This window comes from Cetorhinus maximus, unplaced genomic scaffold (assembly GCF_964194155.1).
Source record: "Cetorhinus maximus unplaced genomic scaffold, sCetMax3.hap1.1 HAP1_SCAFFOLD_320, whole genome shotgun sequence".
Classification (NCBI taxonomy): Eukaryota; Metazoa; Chordata; class Chondrichthyes; order Lamniformes; family Cetorhinidae; genus Cetorhinus; species Cetorhinus maximus.
This window is the reverse complement of record NW_027596270.1, coordinates 383,192-408,473: the sequence shown is the minus strand read 5'-3', so window position 1 is coordinate 408,473 and position 25,282 is coordinate 383,192. Positions and strand designations below refer to the sequence as shown.

The window sequence follows — 25,282 nt, the reverse complement described above, 5'->3', positions numbered from 1 at the left end:
GCTCCCCGTACCTCCCAGGGCATCTCAACATTTTATGATTTACATCAATGACTTAGATGAGGGGAGTGAAGAAGTAGCTAAATTTGCAGAGGACACAAAGATAGGTAGGAAAGTATGTTGTGAAGAGGACATGAGGAGATTGCAGATGGATATAGGTAGGTTGAGTGAGTGGACAAAGATCTGGCAAATGGAGTTTAATGTGGGAAAATGTGAAGTTCACTTTGGCAGGAAGAACGAAAAAGCAGAGCATTACTGAAATGGAGAACGGCTGCATAATTCTGAGGTGCAGAGGGATCTAGGTATTCTAGTACATGAGTCACAAAAAGTTAGTATGCAGGTACAGCAAGTAATTAAGAAGGCTAATGGAATGCGATCCTTTATTTCGAGAGGGATTGAACATAAATGTAAGGGTTTCACACTTCAGTTGTACAGGGCATTGGTGAGATTGCACCTCGAATACTGTATACAGTTTTGGTCTCCTTATTTAAGGAAGGATATAAATGCATTGGAGGTGGTTCAAAGGAGGTTTACTGGATTGATACCTGGAATGAGTGGGTTGTCATATGAAAGGTTGGACAGACTGAGCTTGTTTCCACTGGAGTTTGGAAGAGTGAGGGGTGATTTGATTGAAGTATACAAGATCCTGAACGGCCTTGACAAGGTGGACGTCGAAAGGATGTTTCCTCTTGTGTGTGAGTCCAGAACCAGGGGGCACTGTTTTAAAATCTGGGTCACCCTTTTTGGACAGAAATTAGAACTTTTTCTCTCTCAGAGCATTCTGCAACTTTGGAACTCTGCCTCTGAAGGCGGTGGTGGCGGGGTCACTGAAAATTTTTAAAGCAGATGTAAATAGATTCTTGTTAGGCAAGGGAATCAAATGTTATCAGGATTGAAACACAAGAAGATCAGCCATGACTTTCTTGAATAGTGGATCAGGCTCAAGGGGCCAAATGGTCTACTCCTGTTCCTATTTCTTATGTTATTATGTCTCTCCTAGCCTTAGCATCCAGGGAAGCATAACACATCCAGGATCATTATTGGTGAAATTTTGCTGAACAATTGTGAAAAGAGAGACACCCTGTTGAAGTTTTTCATCCTGCACTCATCAGGACAGATTTGTAAGAATACCAATTGTAAATGGAACAATGATTTATACTACATGAGAAGATGGGCTGATTGGTTGGCAAGAGGACTCTGATTGGTAGAGGTGTTACCACGGAAAATGCACCAGGCAATAGTTAACTGCCAAGCTTTTGTTTAAATTCAAACCAGGCAGGTTGACTCTGATTGGTCATGGGAAATGAACCAGGGAATGACTGTCCCTTAGCTTTTGTTTTGTTGAGAAAGCGCAAAGAAAGTGTGTGGACATACTCTTTCTGTTTGCAAAGGACAGGACCCTGTGTGTGAATACATGAGTTTCTAGCATGTGTAAGTGAGCTATACCGTGAGCATGACTGACAATTTTAAATTGTTTGTCAGTGTCATTCTTAGCACAATCAGATTTGTTTAGTAAGTGCTGTCCAATTGCAGAGTCACTTATCATGTTGGACACTTTGTTCTGAGATTTGCAAGCATGGGCCGGTTGATTATGGTCAGTACTTTGCCTGTTGCGAACAGCCAAAGGGATGTTCTGTTTATCAAAAATGATACCAGAAATGTGTGTGTTTACATATGAGTAAAGGATTGACAGGCTGGGTCTCTTCTCTCTTGGATAAAGGAGACTGAGAGGTGACCTAATCGAGGCCTTTAAAATGATGAAAGGTTTTGATAGAGAGGATACAGAGAGAATGCTTCCTCTTGTGGGGAATAGAGACCATCAATATAAGATAGTCACCAAGAAATCCAGCAGGGAATTCAGAAGAAACTTCCTAACCCAGAGAGTGATGAGAATGTGGAACTCGCTACCACAGGAAGTGGGTGAAGTGAATAGTATGGATGTATTTAAGGGGAAACGAGATAAGCACAAGAGAAGGGAGTAGAGGGTTACAGTGATAGATTTAGATGAGGAAAGATGGGAGGAGGCTCGAGTGGATCATAAACACCAGCATGGACTGGTTAGGCTGAATGGCCTGTTTCTGTGCCTTATATCCTCTGTAATCCTATGTAATCGAGCTCTGAATCCACTGTATTATTTCTGTTTGTGTTGGGAAGCAGCATGGCATTAACCTGAAGACTAAACTCAGACTCTTCCAGGCCATTGTCCTTACCACCCTGCTGTATGGAGCAGAATCCTGGGTCTGCTATCAGAGCCACGTCAAAGCTCTGGAACACTTCCACCAAAGACACCTGAGGTCCATCACGAGAATTCGATGGCAGGACAAAATCACAAAACAACGAGGTCTCCATCGTGCTGGACTCAACAGCACAGAGACCACCCTCCAGAAAATTCCACTTGGATGGCCAGGCCATGTCCCCACATGGATGATGACAGAATCCCCAAGCAGATCGTCAATGGGGAACTGCCTCAGGGTAAACAACATCAAGGTGGTCAGTATAAATGATACAAGGACACCCTTAAAAAAGAGCCTTACAAACTTGTGCATTGCAGACCACCTCTCTGGGGAAAACATTGCAGCCGACCGGCCCATGTGGAGGCAAACACCGAAATTTGGTTCAGCATGTTTCAAGGACAATCTACTCCAGACTCACAACATCCGATGTGCCCAGAGGAAGACCAGTGGTGGAGCAGCTGCAGATGTTCCCCCGGTACCAACAACGACAACATGAACTGCCAGTTCTGTGGGCATCCATGTCGATCCCATATCAGTCTCTTCAGTCATGAGAGGAGCCACAGAAAATGATGCAATCATTGACAGCTTGGACATACTCGAACAACGAGGAGTCTACCCCAACATTACCCGTGTTCCCCGGATCAGGGAACTATACTCTGTCTGTATGATTGCAGTGCTGTTAATAAAGTCAGGAAAAGACAATCTATTGTTGTGAGTTTGATTATCTGGTGTCTGAAATCACAAGATTCAGTATTTAGAGTCAACAAGATGAACAAGGAAACACGTCACGGCCCAATATTCCAGCTCGATATTCCCAGGAGAAAGTCTGTTATCTAACACCTCGAGTGGACAGAACAGAGAAAGATCCCATCTGTAAGAAACCCTCGAATCATTTGTAAATATCTTTCAAATGTTGACAGGTTCCAACTGTCAGTTTCCATTATATTGAAGTCAATGGGAGGTGAGAGAGCGGTTATTCTAGAATTATAAAGAACACGAGTTAGACCACAGCTAGAATAGTGAGTACAGTTCAGGTCACCACATTACAGGAAGGATGTGATTGTACTGGAGAGGGTAGAGAAGAGATTTATCTGGATGTTGCCCAGGTTGGGGAATTTTAACTGTGAGGAAAGATCGGATAGACTGGGATTGTTTTCTGTGGAACAGAGGAGGCTGAGGGGAGATTTAATTGAGATATATAAAATTATGAGGGGCCCAGATGGAGCAGACAGCACCTATTTCATTAACAGAGAGATCAGTAACCAGGGGGCAAAGATTTAAACTAATTGATGGAGGATTAGAGGGGAGTTGAGTAATGTTTTCACCCAGAGGGTGGTTGGGGATCTGGAACTCACTGCCTGAAAGGGTGGTAGAGGCAGAAACTCTCATCACATTTAAGAAACACTCCAATATACAACTGGAGGTGCTGTAACCTCCAGGGCTACAGACCTAGAGCTGGAAAGTGGGATTAGACTGGATAACTAATTTTCGGCCAGCACACGCATGATGGGCTCAATGGCCTCCTCTGTGCTGTAAATTTCTGTGATGACAAGTGGTCCTCGTGTTTATATCCAAGACAGGCCTCAGCCCAGTCATTTGCTCCAAATGTTGATGTGATGGTTGAAGCTAAGAGGTGTCAGGTGTCGGGAGCAGTAAATAAATGGAAATGTTAGTAAATACTGATATAGTTTATCTGTATCTCGTTCCATTTTAATAGCTTCTGCTGAATGTGACCCTCACCCAGTGCCAGGATATCAGATCAGAGCCACCATGGAAAATGAGTTTGACACTCCTGAGTCCCTGTAACTTCCTCCAGCTCCACAACCCTCTGTGTAAATACAAGGTGTTGTTGTTGGATTCACCCTGAGATAGACAATGTCAATCTGATTCCCCTCATCCACAAACACAACAACTTCTCCACAAAACACAAACAGGTTTGTAAATTGTGACCTCATTTTCCAGAAGCCATGTTGAGGATCTCTAATGGCTCCTTTTCTTCCCCAGTGATCAGAAACAGCATCTCTTAGGATCCCTTCAAGCATCTTCCCTGTGATCGACATCACACTGATGGGCCTGTCGTTCCCTGGCTCTGATTTGTCTCCAATTCGGAAAGTGGGAACTAAGTGAGCTGCCTTCCAATCTCAGGGAACAATCCCCGACTCTCTTGAGCTGTTGAAGATTCGGACAAGGGGCTCAAAGAGCAGCCGTCCCATCTCTTTAAGCTGCCTTGGGTGGGTATCATCTGGACCTGGAGCACCATCTAGTTTGAGATTTCCTATTTTATCCAGGATGACAATCACTTTCTACTTTAATAGTGATGATGTTACTGTCAACACCACATCCCACAGCTGGAATCTGAACATCATCCACAGGAGTGCAGACTGATGTGAAATAGTCATTTAACAGTTATGTTATATCCTGGCAATCTGTTTCAATCTGTCCTGAACTGACAGTCTGTGACTCAAAACCATTTTTAACCATCTTCTCACTCCTGATGGAGTTGGAAAAGTTGTCACTATTATTCCTATAATTGTTCACCACCTTCTTTTCCAAAGATTGCTTCACTTCTCTAACGGCTGCTTTTGTCTCCCTCAATTGTGGGTGATATTTGTCCCTATTCTCCTGGACACTGAATCCATCTTGTTCTAAACTGGGTTCAATGTCAGACAGTTCAGGGAGTCGGAAATCATTCACCCCTAGACCTACACTGACAGGTAAAACCCCAGACAGCTCCCTCAGTAAGGATCCCTTGGTTTTTCACCATGTATGAGTCAGGGTACTGAAACCCACCTTTCTGACAGTCCACTCCTGGAGGCCCCACTCCCTGAGCCTACAACCTTCAGCAGGGTCAGTGGTGGAGTTCCACAGCGGGAGTGATCTCAGGGTAACTGTTGGGATTGCACCACCATGGATATCCTGAGTTGTCTATTTATAGTTATCCTGGTGTCTAACACACGCACATCATTAAAACAGGGAATTCCTGGAAACACCGTGCAGATCCTTCTTTATCTGGAGATCAAATGTCTGTGGTATAATTGTCCCAGCAGTTAACAGGCTCCTGTGAACTCCACTATCTGCTCTTTCAATGCAGATTTTAACAAATGTCTTTCAAATAAGTTAACATTGTCCTGAAATGGTAGCTGTCGTATAATTACCACAGTCATTTTCAGGCTGGAAACTTAAACCTGCTATTTCACTTTCAAGACAAGAACACATCACAGTTTTACACCAATCTCTGATTTGACAGCACGTTTCCAGCATTCACCGTTGAAAAACAGAAATTGCTGCAAAATCTCAGCAGGTCTGGCAGCATCTGCAGAGAGAAAAACAGAGTTAACATTTTAAGCCCAATATGGCTCTTCTTCGGTTCCAAAACATTAACTCTGTTTCTGTCTCCACAGATGCTGCCAGACCTGCTGAGATTTTCCAACATTTTCTGTTTTTAGTTTAGACACCCACATTATTTTGTTTTATTTCACTGTTGTTCTTCCTGATTCTAAACACAATTGTAAAGGAGCCTTTTGTCCCATCTGAACCATGGAAAAAAGCAGCTGACACACATTTCTTCCACACTTCAGGATTAACCCACACAAAATCTCTTCAGTGTGTGAAGGGATGAAAAAGACAAAAGTGCCATTTGTCCCTCAGTGTGACCCTGAAGGACTGTGTCCAGGCTGAAGTTCTGTTCCTGCCGTATGATCCTCCCCCAGATTGTCCTTTCTGAGCTCCAGCCAGGTGATGTTAAACACTCAGGTGGGAAAGACAAAAATCTACAACAATATGTTCAAAACAAAGCTGATTTATTTGACATTTATCCAAATGTTAAACTCCAGCCCAGTTAGAGGGATAATGAACATCATCAGAAGCAAACTCCTGCTCTCAGAATGAAATTGGTCTAGTCCTGGATGTGATTAACAGCTGCAAGAACAGCAGAATCCAACCCCTGCAGTCACTTGTAAACTCACTGGTGTCAGTAGGTGAGATGACTGAGTGAATCTCTTCCCAAGCATGGAGCAGGTGAACCGCCTGTCACCAGTGTGAATGTGTTTGTGTGACAGCAGGTCCACTTTGCTTTTAAATCTCTGTTCACACAACTTAGAAAAGGTTTCTTATCAGTGTGAACAAGTTTATGTGTTTTAAGGTGGGATGACTGAGTGAATCTCTTCCCACACATGGAATAGGGGAACGGTGTCGCCCCAGTGCGAGTGCGCTGCTGGACACTTGAGTTCACATGATCAACAGTACCCAGTCCTAGTGAGAGCACCTGAATAGTCTTGTCAGTGTGAACACGTTGTTGGTACGTGAGCTCCACAGGATTTTCATAGCACTTCCTACAATCCAGAGATTGAAAAGATCGTCCCACTGTGAACTCACTGGTTTGTCAACAGGTTGAATGAATGAGGGAATCTTTCCCCACATGGAGCAGGTGAATGACCTCTTCCTGGTGTGAACTCGCTGGTGTTGCTGCAGGATGGACAATCGCCTGAACCTCTTCCCACAGTGAGAGCAGATGAATGGAGTGGAACCAGAGTGAATGCTCTGGAGCATCATCAGTGAATGTAGGTTTTTAAACCTTGGTCGAAGCATTTAAAGCCTCTCTCTGGTGTATGAACTTGCTGGTGTGCACGGAGGCTGGATGGAGAAAGAGGCGGACAAGGAGGAAATCCCAGTGCGGTAGTGGAAGGGAGGGAAGCAGCAGAGGCAGCTTATCGGATTGTCTCAATCTTAGTGACAAAGAAGCTCCATGAGATCCTCACACTTGTTGTTGGGGGTGAGGATGGAGGAGACAGGGGAGAGGGAGAGCACTTCAAAAGGAACTAACTTGTGTTAGAGATATTAAAAAGGCTTAACATACTGTAGGTTTAACACAAAGCTGATTTATTTGACTTTTATCCACAATATTAACCACGATAACTGGACTGGAGTTTATTAACATCAGCAGAAAAAGACCCCATTGAACATGGTTCAGTCCTGGATGTGATTAACAGAAAAATCCATCACTGTAGTTATTCATGAACTCGCTTGTGTCTCACCAGGTGAGATGAGCGAGCAAATCTCTTATTACACACAAAGCAGGTGAAATGGCTTCTTCTCAGTGTGAACTCTCTGGTGTATCAGCAGGTGGGATGAGATAGTGAATCCCTGCCCGCACTCAGCAGGTGAATGGCCTCCACCCAGTGTGAACTCGTTGATGTATCCGCAGGTTGGATGACTGAGTGAATCCCTTCCCACACTCAAAGCAGTTGAATGGCCTCGCCCCAGTGTGAACTCGCTGGTGTGTCAGCAGGTTGGTTAAGGTAGTGAATCCCTTCCTACACACAGAACAGGTGAACGGCCTCTCCCCAGTGTGAGTGCGCTGATGTATCAGCAGTTTGGATGACTGAATGAATCCTTTCCCACACTTGGTGCAGGTGAATGGCCTCTCTCCAGTGTGAATGCGCTGATGTATCAGCAGGTTGGATGAGGTAGTGAAACCCTTCCCACACTCGGGGCAGGTGAATGGTCTCTCTCCAGTGTGAACTCGCTCGTGTATCAGGAGGTTGGTTAACCGAGTGAATACCTTCCCACATTCAGTGCAAGTAAATGGCCTCTCCCCAGTGTGAATCCGCTGGTGTACAGTGAGCTGAGATGATTGTCTGAACCCCGTCTCGCAATGAGAGCACCTGAACGGTCTCTCGTCAGTGTGAACACGTTGATGGAGCATCAGTTCACTGGAACTTTTAAAGCACTTCCCACACTCTGGACAATTAAAAGGTTTCTCCCCAGTGTGAACTCGCTGGTGTCTCAGGAGGTGGGATGACCAACGGAATCCTTTGGCACACACGGAGCAGGTGAACGGCCTCTCCCCAGTGTGACTGTGTTGATGAGTTTCCAGCTCAGATGGGAATCTGAATTCCTCCTCACACTCCCCACGTTTGCACGGTTTCTCCCCAGTGTGGCTGCACTTGTGTTTCAACAGGTCAAATGATCGACTGAAGCCTCGTCCACAGGCAGAACACGTGTGTGGTTTCTCTCCACTGTGAACGGTGCTTTTTCCTTCCATGATCAAAATCCGATGGTATTCAGGTTATGAATAAATTAGGCAACTTCATCAGATCCTGATGTGATGATTGAGTTTCCTGACAGTGAATCCTCCCCTTCTAATACCCTGTGAAATTGATTTAAAACAGAAAAAAGGGAGTGAGAGAGAACCCACAAAAACACAAAGGCAGGTTGTGAAATTGAGCTGAATGAATCTGTTAATTTGTGAGGCCAGGACTAGGAAAAAGTGAATGTGAAAGCTGCTGGACTGTCATAAAAACCCAACTGGTTCACTCATGTCCTTCAGGGAAGGGAACCTTTCTGGGCCTACACAACAATCTGTTCTCTATGGGAGGGGACAGAGAGAGGTGGGGATGTGGGAGAAGTGGGGGGATGAGGCAAGGAAGAGGGATTTTATATATTTTCAACTCAACCAGAACTTTGACATATTCTCCCAAATCCTGACACTCTACCACCGAGAAGGATCAGGATAGCAGGTCTATGGGAACAGTATCACCTCCAAGTCACACACTGTCCTGACTTGTCTGACATCCAGAACTGGATGAGCACAAATTTCCTTCATTTAAATATTGAGAAGACTGAAGCCATTGTCTTCAGTCCCACAACAAACTCCACTCCCTGGCCACCGACTCCATCCCTCTCCCTGGCAACTGGGTGAGGTTGGAGCAGACTCTTCACAACGTCAGAATAATATTTGACCCCAAGAAGAGCTTATGACCAGATATCCCCATCATCACCAAGATCGCCTATTTCCACCTCAGTAACGTCACTTGACTCTGCTCATCTGCTGCTGAAAACCTCATCATTCCTTTGTTACCTCTAGACTTAACAATCCTAACACACTCCCAGCCGGCCTCCCATATTAAACCACCTCCCTCCATCCGGAGGTCATCCAAAACTCTGCTGCCCGTGTGCTTACTCACACCAAGTCTTGTTCACCCATCACCCCTGTGCTCACTGACATACAAAGGTTTCTGTTCAAGAAGCATCTAAATTTTAAACTTCCCATCCTTATTTTCAATTATATCCATGGCCCCTCCCTACCTCTGTAATCTCCTCCAGCCTCATAACCCTCTGAGATCTTTGTGCTCATCTAATTCCTCAGCATTCCTGATTTTAACTGTTCCACTATTAATTGGCTGCACCTTCAGTTGCCCAAGGCCATAAACTGTGGAATTTCATCCCTGACGCTCTCTGCCTCTCTACCTCACTTTTCTCCTCAAGATACCAACTTCTGCAACCAACACGCAGCCCATTACAAATCAGTTGTTAAATGGTCCATCTCTGTTTCTAGACTCAGTTCTGTGAGCAACAGCTGCAATAAAACAAATGCAAAATACTGCGTTTGCTGTAAATCTGAAAGAAAAAGAGCAAATCCTGGAAATGCTCCAGGTCAGTAACTGTAGAAAAAGAAAGAGAGTTAACATTTCAGGATGTGCAGAATCAGTTCCAGGGAATAAAAATTCAGCAGAATTTTATGGTCAATATAAGCTCAGAAGCAGAAGAGAATGATCTCTAGTGCAGGAAAAACAATTCCTGACCACGGGAAGATAAAGCTGGTAAATCAGCAGTGTATAGACGGGAGACGGGCAGCAGGGGACACCTCATTTAGACACAGCTGGCGGAAATAACAGGGAAATACCAAACATGGCTAAAATACACCCATTGTTTGAGGGAGTGGAAGTTAGACAATGGAAGAGAGGTGATCAGGGAGGCAGAGGTGAAACAGAGCAATGGATGGACATAGATTCAGATCCACAGTAAAGAAGCCATACCAGCCCCAAAGCTATGGAAACCAGAGCACAGCACTAAAAGCTCTAAATTGTAGATGAATGTTCAATAATACTCACCTCTGAAACAATTTCACTGTTTTCAAATTTAAAATCTCCTGCTAGAGCCTGCAGCTGGAAAGATATTACAAGCAGTGAAAGCACCTGTAAAAGGATATTACAAAAGTCATATGTGTCAGTCCAGGTTTGAAATTCAGAAGAGACAAACATTTATCTTGGTTTGAGTTTCCTGTGTGTTGATCCTCCCCTTCTAACCCTCTGTAAAAGGAGTTTCCAAAATTCATCACTGTTTGTCCAGGATAGAAATTCACAACATTCCCTCCTCCTGGCCTAGGATTACTTAAGCAGTGACAACTTCCATTGGAAGCAGGTCAGAGAAGGTTCACTAGGCCAATTCCTGGAATGAGGGGGGTTGTCTTATGAGGAAAGGTTGAGCAGGTTGGGACTATGCTCATTGGAATTTATAAGAATGAGACGTGATCTTATTGAAACATGTTAGATTCTGAGGGCTCTTGACAGATGCTGAGAGGTTGTTTCCTCTCATGGGGGAATCTAGAACAAGGGGGGGGGGGGGCACAGTTTACAAATAAGGGGGTCTCTCATTTTACACTGAGGAGGAGAAATTTCTTATCTCAGAGGGTCATGAGTCTGGAATTCATTTCTCCAGAGAGCAGTGAAGTCTGGGTCATTGAATATAGTCAAGGTTGAGTTAAGCAGGTTTTTGATCTAAAAGGGACACAAGCGTTATGGTGGGGGTGGTGGGGAGGGAGGGGGTGCAGACAGGAGTAGAGAGTTAAGGCCACAAGCATACCAGCTGTGACCTTATTGAATGGCAGAACAGGCTCGATGGGCTGAATGGTCCCCTGATGTTCTTATGCTGGTGCTTGGGAAGACCGCGCATGCGCCCTGCAGCAAATTGCCCCTCGGAAGATGGCGGCCGTTAACCAGGGTCTGTAAACAGAAATAGAAACAGAAATAGTTGGAAAAACTCAGCAGGTCTGGCAGCATCGGCGGAGAAGAACAAAGTTGACGTTTCGAGTCCTCATGACCCTTCAACAGAACATCCTCTTCTCCGCCGATGCTGCCGGACCTGCTGAGTTTTTGCAGGTGTTTCTGTTTCTGTTTCTGTTTCTGTTTTGCATTTCCAGCATCCGCCGTTTTTTTGTTTTTAACCAGGGTCTGTTCCCCGGAGCTGCAAACGCCATTCCCATTCCTGCACAGCCTGATTCTGGGCTTGCGGCCTACATCCGGTGTTTATGAAGCCTCCTTTCCCTCCCCTCTCCTCCCGGCTCCATTCCTCCCTCCGCCCCGCCCGCTCTCACCCATTTCCAAAAGCCTCTCCCGCACTCACTGGGCTCCGATCCAAGTGACATTGCGCATGCTCCCAACGGTTCAGCACGGCGCCTGCGCACTGGGCTCCTGTACAGTGATTAGAGCACATTCACATCCGCACGGAATGTTAGGTAACAGCAGCGCCATTGACACTCGAAATACAAAATAGAAAATCGTTCTGTTAACCAATTGGGATAAATTAATTAAAAAAAGACACGTAAATGTTTGTGAATTTGTGTGCTGCTAACGTGATTTAAATCTCTGCTCCATTCGGAATACACTGAGTTTTTAAAGCTTTTTCCAATGGTTCTCCTCCCATGTAGGTTCTGACCCTGGCTGGGTTCAATCCCGCAGTCACTGGTTCCTCTCTTTCTCTCTCCATCTTATGTTACTGAATATTCACCCTTTGATATAATGTTACAGCACAGATGGAAACTATTCAGCCCATCATCCCTGTGCTGACTTTTTGGACGATCTATCCAAGTAATTGTACAGCCCGGCTGGTACTGTCAAAACGATGCATATCTGCTGTAGTAATGCAGGAGGTGAATGGGAAAGGATCTCCCAGACTCTGGGAAGATTGATTGACCAGTGTTATGAGCTGAAATAAAACAGCAAGTACCACAAAAACTCAGCAGGTCTGGCAACTCCTCTGGAGAGAGGAACAGTGTTAGTGTTTTGATTCAAATATGATTCTTTATTTTATTCAATCATGGGATTTAGGTGTCCGATCCCTAGTTGCCCTAGCTCAGAGGGCATTTAGAGTTAACCACATTGCTGTCACATGTAGTTACCATTTCACTAAAGGACATTTGTGAACCAGATGGGTAGTCATCATTCGACTTTTAATTCCAGATTTTTATTCGCACCATGGTGGGATTATCCAGCGCATTGCCCTGGGTCTCTGGATTACTAGTTTAGCAACAATACCACTCTGCCGTCTACTCCCCTTCTTCGAAACTGAAATGGACAGCCATTTTTCCTGTATTCTGACATTAAAACTTACCGTGCTTTTTTTTTATACTACAAACATGACCATTCCCTTTGTCTTTTGTTCAATCACATCTTTGTTTAATCTCTCCCGTCCTCCTGACCTTCTCTTTTGTTGTACCTGACCCTCCCCACTTTTCAATGCCAGAAAACCCATGCTATTTCTCCATCTCTTCAGTTCTGAAGAAGAGTCACATTGCAGTCGAAACATTAAATCTGCTTCTCTCTCCACAGATGCTGTTAGACCTGCTGAATTTTTCCAACACCTTCCGATTTTTATTTCAGATCTCCAGCATCCGCAGTATATTGCTTTTATTTAAGGGTTCACTGGTTAGTTAAGTACGGAGTACTTGGTCGAGTTTAATTCGATAATTCTGCACACCCCACATACCACAGTGACATTATTAATAAAGGGCCAAGTGAAGGGAACATCCCTGATGTGATAGAGTAGATGAATTATGGAGTTACGAATCAAGGATATTAATATGCTGTAACCTCACAAATGCCAATTAGCTGGGATGTTGCAGTTTGAAAGAACCCCACATACTTGTCCAGTGAAAGAGGCCGTGTCCATTGGACATATTAGGGCCACACCACTGTCCAATTTTACTGGTGTTCATGTGGATGGATCTCAACTTTATGAACAAGGACTGTATCAGACTGGTGCTGCATCTTATGTCCCTCATGACAGCTGTAATATCCTTATTAAATACTCAACATAATATTTAACCCAGAAATCTGAGCTTATTGTGAACACAGCCCTTCAAATTGTCACTGATGGAAACTCCAACTATTCAGAAACTATCCATTGGTTGTAACTCCCTCAGGGAAAACCTACGTCTCTGGCAAAAGAAAACACAACTTCTCCACAACAGAAAGGAAACCATTCACCCACCACTCCAAATGCCGAATGATTTGGTATATTGCTGGTAAGTGACGGGAACAATTTGCTATTTGTAATGTGAATTTACATCAGCAGCAAGAGTTAGTGAAGAGGGTGATGGTAATAACCAGGTAGACTGACTCACCAGGAAAGTTACTCCAGAGGGAATTCCATGGGATCCACCCAGAACACTGGTACTCGTACGACAGACTCCAGTTAAACGTGATTTAAAAACTTGTCAGGACCATGACCCTGATGTGACTGTGGTCAAAGAGGCCGTACAACATAGCAAAGACTTTCCCTCATCCTTTTTCAGCAAGGACTCACTCATCCAACAAGGGTGGCTCTAATTTGACTTGGGTCACACTTTGATGCTTCAGAAAAGAATTATTTTTGTTCATGGATCAAATTTGGGACATGTTCCTCTTTTTCCAGTCCTCGATATGTTGCATAATTACTATTGAGAACATAGGATGCACCAGGATGTCCATCACTACCTGAACCTGTGACCAAATTAACCCGGACTTGTGAATGGACATGTCACATCTGAATGACGTTCCGTGGGAAACATTGCAGATTGATTATACAGGCCCACTACCCATAGTAACAGGGAGGGACCGGTATATCCTGGTAGTTATAGTTATGCTTACCTGGTGGATTGAATCTTTCCCTGCCTGTAAAAAATGATGCAGCCACTACATCTAAAATCTTGTGGGAACAGATCTTTACCAGATGGGACTTTCTGAAAAGGATAGAGAGTGATATTGGTTCTCATTTCACAGCTGAATTAATGCAGCAGTTCCGTCATCTTGTGGGTGTGGAACAACATTTCCACATCACCTACCACCGAGCAATTAGCGGGATAGTCGAGGGCTTTACTTTTCTATAAAAACAGCACTGAGAAAAGCTCTCATAAAGGGAGCTGATGATCTGGTCAAGGTCAACTGCCTTGCCTAGTATGTTAATGACCATTCACTCCCCTCCTGTTCACTCCTCCAATTGCAGCCCATTTCAGCTCATGACAGGGCAGAAAATGCAGATTGTGCATTGCCCTGGGATCCCACTCCCCATTGCTACTCGACAGACTCAGGACCTGTTTCTCCAGAACCTCCAACGAACCTCAGCATCCTCCCTCAGTGGGACTAGAGGCAGTGGAGAAGATGGTGCTGCCCATCTCAACACCTCCAGGGAGAACAACCCTACCCGTTACATTAACCGTTCAGTGGGAGATGAAGTCATGTTAAAAACCTTGTGAAAAGGGGTCGGGTCGGGATGCTAATTGGGAAGGTCCATATGATGTTCTAGATAGACTTGTGGGAAACAAATCTTATATTAGCGAAATGGAAATGAAGGATGGAAATGCAATATTTGTGTTATCATGAAGATCCGTGTGAACTGTATATAATGAAAATGTCAGATAACCAGATTGAGAATAAACGATGTGTTTGATTTTATCCAACAGGGACAAGATGTGGATGGTCATCATGCTCCTGGACTGTGTCCAGGCTGAAGTTCTGTTCCTGCCGTATGATCCTCCCCCAGATTGTCCTTTCTGAGCTCCAGCCAGGTGATGTTAAACACTCAGGTGGGAAAGACAAAAATCTACAGCAATATGTTTAAAACAAAGCTGATTTATTTGCTATATAACCAGAATACTAAACTTCAGTTCAATTATTAACATCAGCAGAAACAAACTCCAACTGTCAGAATGAACATAGTTGGGGGAATTAATTTCTGGCATGTTGAGTTGTAATCCGATTGGGTGTCTGGCTTACTGTGAGATAACATCAAGCTGTCAGGGGGAGGGATGATGTTGAGGAGAGCAGGTTTCTGATGGTGCGTTTGTGTGTGTGTATGTGTATGTAAGGGAGAGACAGGCTGTGCCGAGAGTTCGGTACAGGCAGCACCAGTGCAGCCCTGAATGATCGAGAACATCTCTCTGTGCCGGAGTGACACTCTCTGCTATGTGGATGCTGCAGGGAAGGAAGAGCGGAAGGAGACTCGCAAGGAGTCTCGGGACGGAGCAGAAGTGAGTGTGCTACCAAATGTTCAACACCAAATTATCAAGGGGAGCAAACAGGAATGAAACGCCAATGGCGAAAAGTTGGTGATGCAGGTTGATAGAGACATTTAAAAGAACAATAAGCAATTGGTTTCATTTCTAGAGGGTGAGCGTTGAAAAACAGAAGTTTTGTTCTACCCTATATCGAGCGATGGGAGCACTGTGCACGGTTCTGGCCTCCGTATTATAAAAAAGGATATAGAGGCACCGGAGAAGATGCAAAACAAAAAAAGATTTACAAGGGCGATTCCAGATCTGAGAGGTTATAACCATCAGGAAAGACTGAACAGGCTGGGGCTCTTTTCTCCAGAAAAGAGAAGGCTGAGGGGGTGACCTGATCGAGGTCCTTAAAATGATGAAAGGGTTTCGAGCGGGTAGACGTAGAGAAGATGTGGAGGAGACCAGAACTGGGAGGTGGGGGTAGGGGTGGTTAGTGGTTATCAATATCAGATAGTCATTAATAAATCCAATGGGGAATTCAGGAGAATTTACCCAGAGAGTGTGGAGAATGTGGAACTCGCTCCCATAGGGAGTGGTCGAGGTGATAGCATTTAAGGGAAAGAGTTAGGGTGGGGGTGGTGGTAGTGAGACTAACCCGATCGCTCGTCAGAAGTGCTGGCACGGACTCAGTGGGCTCAATGGTCTCCTTCAGTGCTGCACAGATTTGGTGAATGGGAGCAAAATTTCCGCCAAGTTTTCTTTCTATATCCAAACTGGTTGGGTTCTGTCCTGTCAACACATATTTGTACCGCCCTGTGGTAACCCACTCCCTCTCGAAGGTGCCACACTGCCTCCCTCGCGGGGAATGGGGGACAGCTCCAGAGCACCGGAAGTTTGTTTCTCAGGCAGTGGGTTCAACAGCCTCGGTCGTTGGTAAGATTTTAGAGTCCATTATTAAGGATGAGATTTCAGAATACTTGGAAGTGCATGGTAAAATAGGGCAAAGTCAGCATGGTTCCATCAAGGGGAGGTCATGCCTGACAAATCTGTTAGAATTCTTTAAGGAGGTAACGAGTAGGTTAGACAAAGGAGAGCCAATTGATGTTATCTACTTGGACTTCCAGAAGGCTTTTGACAAGGTGCCGCACAGGAGGCTGCTCAGTAAGATAAGAGCCCATGGTATTAGAGGCAAGGTATTAGCATGGATAGAAGATTGGCTGTCTGGCAGGAGGCAGAGAGTGGGGATAAGGGGGTCCTTCTCAGAATGGCTGCCGGTGATTAGTGGAGTTCTGAAGGGGTCAGTATTAGGACCACAACTTTTCACTTTATACATTAATGATCGAGATGAAGGAACTGAGGGCATTCTGGCTAAGTTTGCAGATGATACAAAGATAGGTGGAGGGACAAGTAGTATTGAGGAGGCGGGGAGGCTGCAGAAGGTTTTGGACAGGTTAGGAGAATGGGCAAATAAGTGGCAGATGGAATACAACGTGGGGAAATGTGAGGTCATGCACTTTGGTAGGAAGAATAGAGGCATAGGCTATTTTCTAAATGGGGAGAGAATTCAGAAACCTGGAGTGCAAAGGGACTTGGGAGTCCTTGTCCAGGATTCTCTTAAGGTTAACTTGCAGGTTGAATCGGTAGTTAGGAAGGCAAATGCAATGTTGGCATTTATTTCGAGAGGACTAGAATATAAAAGCAGGGATGTGCTGCTGAGGCTTTATAAGGCTCTGGTCAGACCACATTTAGAATATTGTGAGCAATTTCGGGCCCCGTAACTCAGGAAGGATGTTCTGGCCCTGAAGAGGGTCCAGAGGAGGTTCACGAGAACGATCCAAGGAATGAAAGGCTTAACATATGTGGAACCTTTGAGGACTCTGGGTCTATACTCGATGGAGATTAGAAGGATGAGGGGGGATTTAATTGAAACTTACAGAATACTGAAAGGCCTGGATAGAGTGGACGTGGGGAAGATGTTTCCATTAGTAAGAGAGACTAGGACCCGAGGGCACAGCCTCAGAGTAAAGGGAAGACCTTTTAGAACAGAGATGAGGAGAAACTTCTTTAGCCAGAGAGTGGTGAATCTATGGAATTCATTGCCACAGAAGTCTGTGGAGGCCAGGTCATTGAGTGTATTTAAGACCGAGATAGATAGGTTCTTGATTGGTAAGGGGATCAAAGGTTACGGGGCGAAGGCGGGAGATTGGGGTTGAGAAACTTATCAGCTATGATTGAATGGCAGAACAGACTCGATGGACCGAATGGTCTAATTTCTGCTCCTATGTTTTATGGTTTTATGGTCTTATGGGTTCGGCACAGCTCCGGGGAAATCAGTACGGAGCCAGGAAAAGGCAGCTGGTGCCCTCCTGCCACACCTGGTAAAGCCTGGCACCTTCACAGTCAGCTATTTGAGCTGTAAATGATTGGGCATTGATATCGTGACACCTTCGCTACGACCATCAGGGTTTTCGCTGGAGTAAACAAAGAGAAACTGTTTCCAGTGGCAGGAGGGTCGGTGAACAGAGGGACACAGATTGAAGAGAATCGGGAAAAGAACCAGAGGGGGAGATGAGGGGGATTTTTTTTTACACAGTGAGTTGTTGTGATCTGGGAGGTGCTGCCTGAAAGGGTGGTGGAAGTAGATTCAACAGGAAATTTTAAAAGGGGAATTGAACAAATACTTGAGGGGGAAATGTTTTCAGGGCTATGGGGGAAAGAGCGACGTGGGGGAAGTGGGACTAATTGGATAGATCTTTCAGAGAGCCAGCACAGGCACAATGGGCTGAATGGCCTCTTCCTGTGTTGTAAGATTTTATGATTCATTTCTTTCTGCCCACACACTGGATTGTGCACCCTCCACAGTCACTAACTCGCATGTTTGCTTGTTTTTGTCACTGTTTTATTCTGGTTTTCTGTCATGTCCACCTTCCTCTCCCTCTTCCGTTTTCCCTCTCCTTCTACTCCCGCTCTCCCACTCTCCCCGGTCTCTCTCTCCTTCCCTCCGACTCTCCTATTCTCCCCACTCTCCCTCTCGTTCTCTCCCGCTCTCCCACTTCCCTTGGTCTTCCTCTCCTTCTCTCCCACTCCTCCTGGTCTCCCTCTCCTTCCCACCCGCTCTCCCATTCTCACCGGTCTCTCTTTCTCTCCTTCTCTCCCGCTCTCCCACTCCCCAGTCTCTCTCTCTCTCTTTCTCTCCCACTCCCTGGTCTCCCTCCCTTTCCTTCCTGCTCTCCCACTCCCCCTGGTCTCCCTCCCTTTCTTTCCTGCTCTCCCACTCCCCCTGGTCTTCCTCTCCTCGCCTGCTCTCCCGCTCCTCCCAGTCTCTGTCTCCTTCCCTCCTAGTCTCCCTCTCCTTCCCTCCTACTGTCCCACTCCACCAGTCTCCCTCTCCTTCTCTCCCGCTCTCCCACTCTCCCTGTTCTCTCACTCCTTCCCTCCCACACCCCCGGTGTCTCCTTCTCTCCCGCTCTCCCATTTTCCCTGGTCTCTCTCTCCCGCTCTCCCGTTCTCCCCAGTCTCTCCTTCCCTCCCACTCTCCCACACCCCGGTCTCTCCTTCTATCCCACTCTCCCACTCCCCATGGTCTCTCTCTCCTCTCCCGCTCTCCCATTCTCTCCAGTCTCTCTCTCCTGCTCTCCCGTTCTCTCCGGTCTCTCTCTACCACTCTCCCATTCTCTCGGGTCTCTCTCTCCTTCTCTCCCGCTCTCCCACTCCCCCCAGTCTCTCTCCCACCCTTCCATTCTCCCAGGTCTCTCTCTCCTTCTCTCCTGCTCTGCCATTCTCTCCAGTTTCTCTCTCCTTCTCTCCCACTCTCCCATTCTCCCCGGTCTCTCTCTCTCCTTCTCTCCTGCTCTCCCGTACTCTCCAGTCTCTCTCTCCTTCTCTTCCGCTCTCCCACTTCCCAGTTAGGGGACGCGATGGCATAGTGGTATTGTCGCTGGACTAGTAGTCCAGAGACCCAGGGTAATGCTCTGGGGGCCTGGGTTCGAATGGTGGTGGGTTCATATGGTGGAATTTGAATTCAGTAAAAATCTGGAATTAGAAGTCTTACGATAACCAAGAAACCATTGTTGATTGTTGTGAAAACCCATCTGGTTCACTAATGCCCCTTTAAGGAGGTCATCCTTACCTGGTCTGGCCTACATGTGACCCCAGACCCACAGCAATGTGGTTGACTCCTAAATGCCCTCTGAAATGGCCAAGCTGGCACTCAGTTGTATCAAAACCGCTACAAAGTCTCGAAAAAGGAACGAAACAGGATGGGCCATATGGCATTGACATAGGCACCGGAAACGACAACAGCAATCTCAGCCCCGTCGACCCTAAGTCCTCCTTACCAACACCCGGAGGAGCCATTTAAATACTGTGGCTACAAGAGCAGGTCAAAGGCCAGGAATCCTGCGACGAGTAACTCACCTCCTGGCTCCCCAAAGCATGTCCACCATCTACAAGGCACAAGTCAGGAGTGTGATGGAATAATCCCCGCTTGTCTGGATGTGTGCAGCTATGGTTCCTGTTAAATTTGCTCAACCAAGGACAGACATGTCTCCGATGTCTCTGTCGGAGTGGAAGACACTGAACTGCCTGTGCCTAATGAGGTACCTGATGTTAATGCGGTCCCAGAGAATATGGTTCCTGCAAAAGAATCGGAAGTCGTGGAGCTTCGACATTCCACACAGATCAGGAAACCATCTTAAAGACTGAATTTGTAATTTCATGACCTGTGTAAATATTGTGATGGCATGAGATAAATACAAAAGGTAGAGAAAAGTTTAAGGTTGGGGGCGGGGGTGGGGGGGTGGCTGCAGTAATTATAGTTCTGATAAATGTAGGACTGTAACTTTAAGAATACTCCTGTGTTGTAAGATCACATGATCTGTATGGACCAATGAGTTAGCAGCACGGGGACTCACGAGGAGAGAATTCTTCTTTAGTTATAGAGTTAGATGCACACATGTAACTGCTGCTGCCGTCTTGTAAATAAAGTTCAACGTTTCCACCAAGCAAAGCTGCCTAGAAAATCAACTCTATCACACTTTCCTTCCCGAAAGTACATCAGTGAAACAAACAGGGTATTTATGACAATTGATGGTCACCATTACTGAGACTAGCTTTCAATTCCAGATTTATTAATTGAATTTAAATTCCACCTTCCACTGTGGTGGGAATTGAACCCATGTCTCCCAGAGCATTAGCCTAGGCCTCTGGCTTAGTAGTCCAAACATTAATGCTATGCCACCATCTCACCTTTTAGTGACAATCAAATATTGATAGCCCTTAGTTCCGGTCTCACCCCACACAGATAGAAAGACTTTCTCTACTCTATCGAAAAACCCCTTTCATCGTCATAATCAGGTCACCCCTCAGCTTTCTCATTTCAAGAGAAAAGAGCCCCAGCCTGTTCAGTCTTTCCCGAGAGTTATAACCGCGCGGATTTTGGCAGGGTAGGAAATGCAGAATAGATGAAGAATAGCCTTCTTCAGTGCTGTGAAGTCCTGAGATGATCGGGAAAAGGGGTTTAATTTCACTCCACCTGGCGGAAACTGCACAGCAACAGACTTAAAATGGTAGTGGACAACTTGCTTCTCCAGCCCTTTTGGCACCGGGTGGCGGGGCTGTGACAGGAAGAATAAAAAATAGGCATATCATCTAAATGGTGAGAGATTGCAGAGCTCTGAGATGCAGAGGGATCTGGGTGTCCTAGTGCATGAATAACAAAAGGCTAATAGCCTTTACATCAAGTAATTAGGAAGGCTAATAGAATGTTATCGTTTATTGCAAGGGGGGTTGATTGTAGGGAGGTTATGCTTCAGTTCTGTGGGGCACTGGTGAGACCGTATCTGGAGTACTGTGTCCAGTATTGGTCACCTTATTTAAGGAAAGGTGTCAATGCGTTAGAAGCAGTTCAGAAGATGTTTACCAGGCTAATACAAAGAATGCGTGGATTGTCTTATGAGGAAAGGTTGGACAGGTTAGGCTCGTATCCACTGGAATTTAGAAGAGTAAGAGGTGACTTGATTGAAACATTTAAGATCCCGAGGGGTCTTGACAGGGTGGATGTGGAGAGGATGTTTCCTTTTGTGGGAGAATCTAGAACGAGGGGTCACTGTTTAAAAATAAGGGGTCGCTCATTTAAGACAGAGATGAGGAGAACTATTTTCTCTCAGAGGGTCGTGAGTCTTTGGAACTCTCTTCCTCAAAAGGCGGTAGATGCAGAGTCTTTGAATATTTCTAAGGCAGAGCTCGATAGGTTCTTCGTTAACAAGGGGTTGAAAGGTTATCGGGGGTAGGCAGGAATGTGGGGTTGAGGTTACAATCAGGTCAGCCAAGATCTTATTGAATGGCAGAACAGGCTCAAGGGGCCGAGTGGCCTACTCGTGCTCCTTATTCATAATTTGTGATGTGTCCATCTGAATTCATACACATCAGGTCTCCAGTGGGATACATGACACACGTGTGCCATTGTCAGTGGAGTGCCCTCTGGGCTGTACAATGGTAGTTAGACTCTTCCTCCCTCTCTTCACCGCCCCCCGCCCCCACCTCCCTCCTCAGGTCTTTACCCACCACCCTCCCTCCTTCCTCCATTACTTTCCCTGGGCTCCCTAGTTTTGGGAGGAGTGGGGCCAGCGAGACCCAACGGCCAGCGAGAGGCCCTTTCATAACTCCAGGTTCTCCAGATGTGCATTGACAAGGTTCGCCCCCTCCTCCCTGCAGCTCGATAGAGAATGGGACCCTCCCATGGGAGCAGCTGTCCCGCTTGTGATCCTGGTTGGAAATGGTGGAAAACTGGGAAATATTGGTGTGCAGAGGGACCTGGGTGTCCTTGTACACGAATCACAGAAAGTCAGCATGTAGGTACAGCAAGGAACTCGAAAGGTAAATGGCATGTTCGCTTTTATTGCAAACGGATTGGCATATAAAAGTAAAGAAATCTTAAAATAATTATATAGATCTTTGGTGTGCCTACGCCTGAATATTGTGCACAGTTCTGGATCCCTAACCCTACCCCTAACCTCAAACCCAACCCTAACTCCATAACCCCATCCCTAACTCCCTATCCCTAATCCTAACTCCCAAACCCCATCCCTAACTCTCCAACCCCATCCCTAACTCCCAACTCCAGCCATAACCCCATCCCCAACTCCCTACCTCATCCCTAACTCCTCAAACCCCACCCCTAACTCACTACCCCTAACCCTAACCCCATCCTTAACTCCCTACTCATAACCCTAACTCCATAACCCTATCCTTAACTCCCTAATCCCATCCATAACTCTAACTAAACTGATTCCTGGGATGAGAGGGATGTCCTATGAGGGGAGATTGAGTAGAATGGCCCCATATTCTCTGGAGTTTAGAAGAATGAGAGGCGATCTAATTGAAATATACAAAATTCTTCGGGCGTTTAACAGGGTCGATTCTGGGAGGCTGTTAACCCCACCCCCTCCCCTGGCTGGGGAGTCTGGAACAATGGTGGGGGTCACAGTTTTAGGATAAGAGATCAGCCATTTTGGACTGAGATGAGGAGAAATTTCTTCACTCAGAGGGTTGTGAATCTTTGGAATTGTCTACCCCAGAGAGCAATGGATGTTCCATCATTGGGTATACTAAAGACTCAGATTGATAGATTTTTGGGCACTGAGGGTGGGAAAGTGGAGTTGAAGTAGAACATCAGCCATGATCTTAATGAATGGGTGGGGCAGGCTCGAGAGGCCGAATGGCCTCCTCCTGCTCCTATTTGTCTGGTTGTTTGCTAGATCTTGGGAATACTGTGTACCTTTTTCCGATTTGATCAATGGATCCTCATCCTCAACCTCCCTTGGATGCCATGGCTACAGGAGTCGGCCATTTGGCCTTTTGAACTTACTTCCCTGCTTCACTCACCACCTATTTTGGAGCATTTTAAAGACCGTCCAGTTCATCAACAGCTCTAACCTGTTTCTTGTCCACCCCTTGCAGATACACAGCGGTTGCCATGCCAATGCTATACAATACCCGCTGGAACCCCAAGCAGAGAGTCGTTGATGATAACCATGGTCTGGATGCTGTCCTTCGCCATCTCATGCCCGCTGCTCTTCGGGCTAAAAAAAACCCTGGTAAGCTGTGCCCATCAAGAACCCTTCTTTCATCTTTTATTCCTCTATTGTCTCCTTTTATGGTAAGGGAGGGGCATGAGAATTCTCACAGCAATCCCAAGGATTGGGGACTTCAGTAATATGGAGAGACCGGATCAGCTGGGATTGTTCTCCTTAGAGCAGAGAAGGTTCAGGTGGAGATTTAATTGAGGCATGCAAAATCATGAGAGGTTTTGACAGAGTAAATAAGGAGAAAGTGTGTCCAGTGGCAGGAGGGCCGGTAACCAGAGGACCACAGATTGAAGAGAATCGGGAAAAGAACCAGAGGTGGGGAGGAGGAGAATTTATACTCCACACGAGCCCACTCCCACCCCCTCTTTATCTCCCCCATCACCATTTCCTTCTACTCCTTTCTCCCTCATGTGTTTATCCAGCTTCCCCATTAAATACATCGATAATATTCACCTAAACCACTTCCTGTGGGAGTGAGTTCCACATTCTCCCCATTCTCTGGGTGAAGAAGTTTCTCCTGAATTCCCCATTGGATTTATTAGTTGTTGCACTATGCTGATAGTGCTGGTATCCCACCACTGCCAACCATGTTGTATTATGGTGCGCGGTGGTGTCTCAACGATGTGACCTTGAGACTTGTAGATTTAAACATGAACTCTTTATCTATTTACAGATCTCAGGTTACTGTCATGCACGGCGCTGCTACCTCCATGCAGGCTGGTTCCAAAGTGTTCTCTCTGGACTGTTCTCTCAGTCTGTTACCATGTGACTTTATACATCATACCGTGGGTGGTGCTATTCTCCAGTCCCTCTCTAACCCTTACTCTGCTAACCACCTTTACATTACAGTGGCATGCAGGCACATACAACACTAGTGACTATCTTATATTGATGGCCGTCTAGTTATGGTCTCCTATCAGCCTTACCCTCCCCCACCCCAAAAGTGGAAACAACTTCTCTAGGTTCATCCTGTCAAAACTCTTTCATAGTTTTAAAGGCTTCTATCAGGTCACCCCTCAGCCTTCTCTTTTCTGGAGGAAAGAGCCCCAGCCTGTTCAGTCTTGCCTGGTAGTAATAAGCTCGTAATTCGAGTGCCATCTTTAGTTACATCTTCCCCAGTGACTCAATGACAGTTTTTGCAATTATGGAGACCAGGAATGTGCTCTGTCCTCTTCCAGATAAAAGGGACGAGGCCATCTGTGCCATCATGAACCCTTCTTTCATCTTATATTCTTCTATTGTCTCCTTCTACGTTCCCTTCATCGTGACGCTGTTAGTTTACGTCCAGATATATGCCATGCTGAGACGGAGAAGGAAGCACGTGGTAGCTAAGAGGATCAGCGTTGCCATGGAGCATGAAACCCAACTGCCCATAAAGGTTGAAAGAGTAAATAACAAGCTCAAATATTAAAATGAAGGGATGTGCCTAGTGAACGTGATGTAAATGACTGAGCTTTAAACTCTAGACGCCGCAATTAAATCCTGCCCAAGTTCGCTTTGTGTAGAGGCTGCACGGGTTCAATTCGACATGGGTTAGAGTGGCTTCGATCCATTTTGTATCAGACACGCTGCCATGATGCAGAGTTGCTTTCAACCTGCCATTTAAGGGAGGATACAGGATGACTGAGGAAGTGGTGTCACCACAAGTATAGGATGTTGGTCATTTGTAGGAGGCTGCAGATTGGCAGATTGGTATAGAGGGAAATGTACATCTAACCCCGTGCTGTACCTGTCCTGGGAGTGTTTGATGGGGACAGTGTAGAGGGAGCTTTACTCTGTATCTAACCCCATGTTGTACCTGTCCTGGGAGTGTTTGGAAGGGACAGTATCTTGGTTTATTATATAAAAAAATGCTTTTCAGGGTTAAATTTCCTTGTGCAATCTTACTGTGCGTATCACGTAATCATATTCCACCTGAAACATTC

The 25,282-nt window shown here is 45.8% G+C and overlaps 1 protein-coding gene across 1 annotated transcript in view; it reads right to left on the bottom strand.

Moving 5' to 3' along the window:
- Positions 1-7,237: 7,237 nt before the first annotated feature.
- LOC144673250 (uncharacterized) overlaps positions 7,238-25,282 on the bottom strand; it is an 80,520-nt gene continuing 62,475 nt past the window's right edge. Inside the window, 3 exon segments of the mRNA XM_078535176.1 lie at positions 7,238-7,306; positions 7,308-7,386; positions 7,388-8,267. Coding sequence (XP_078391302.1) covers positions 7,238-7,306; positions 7,308-7,386; positions 7,388-8,267 — 1,028 coding nt within the window.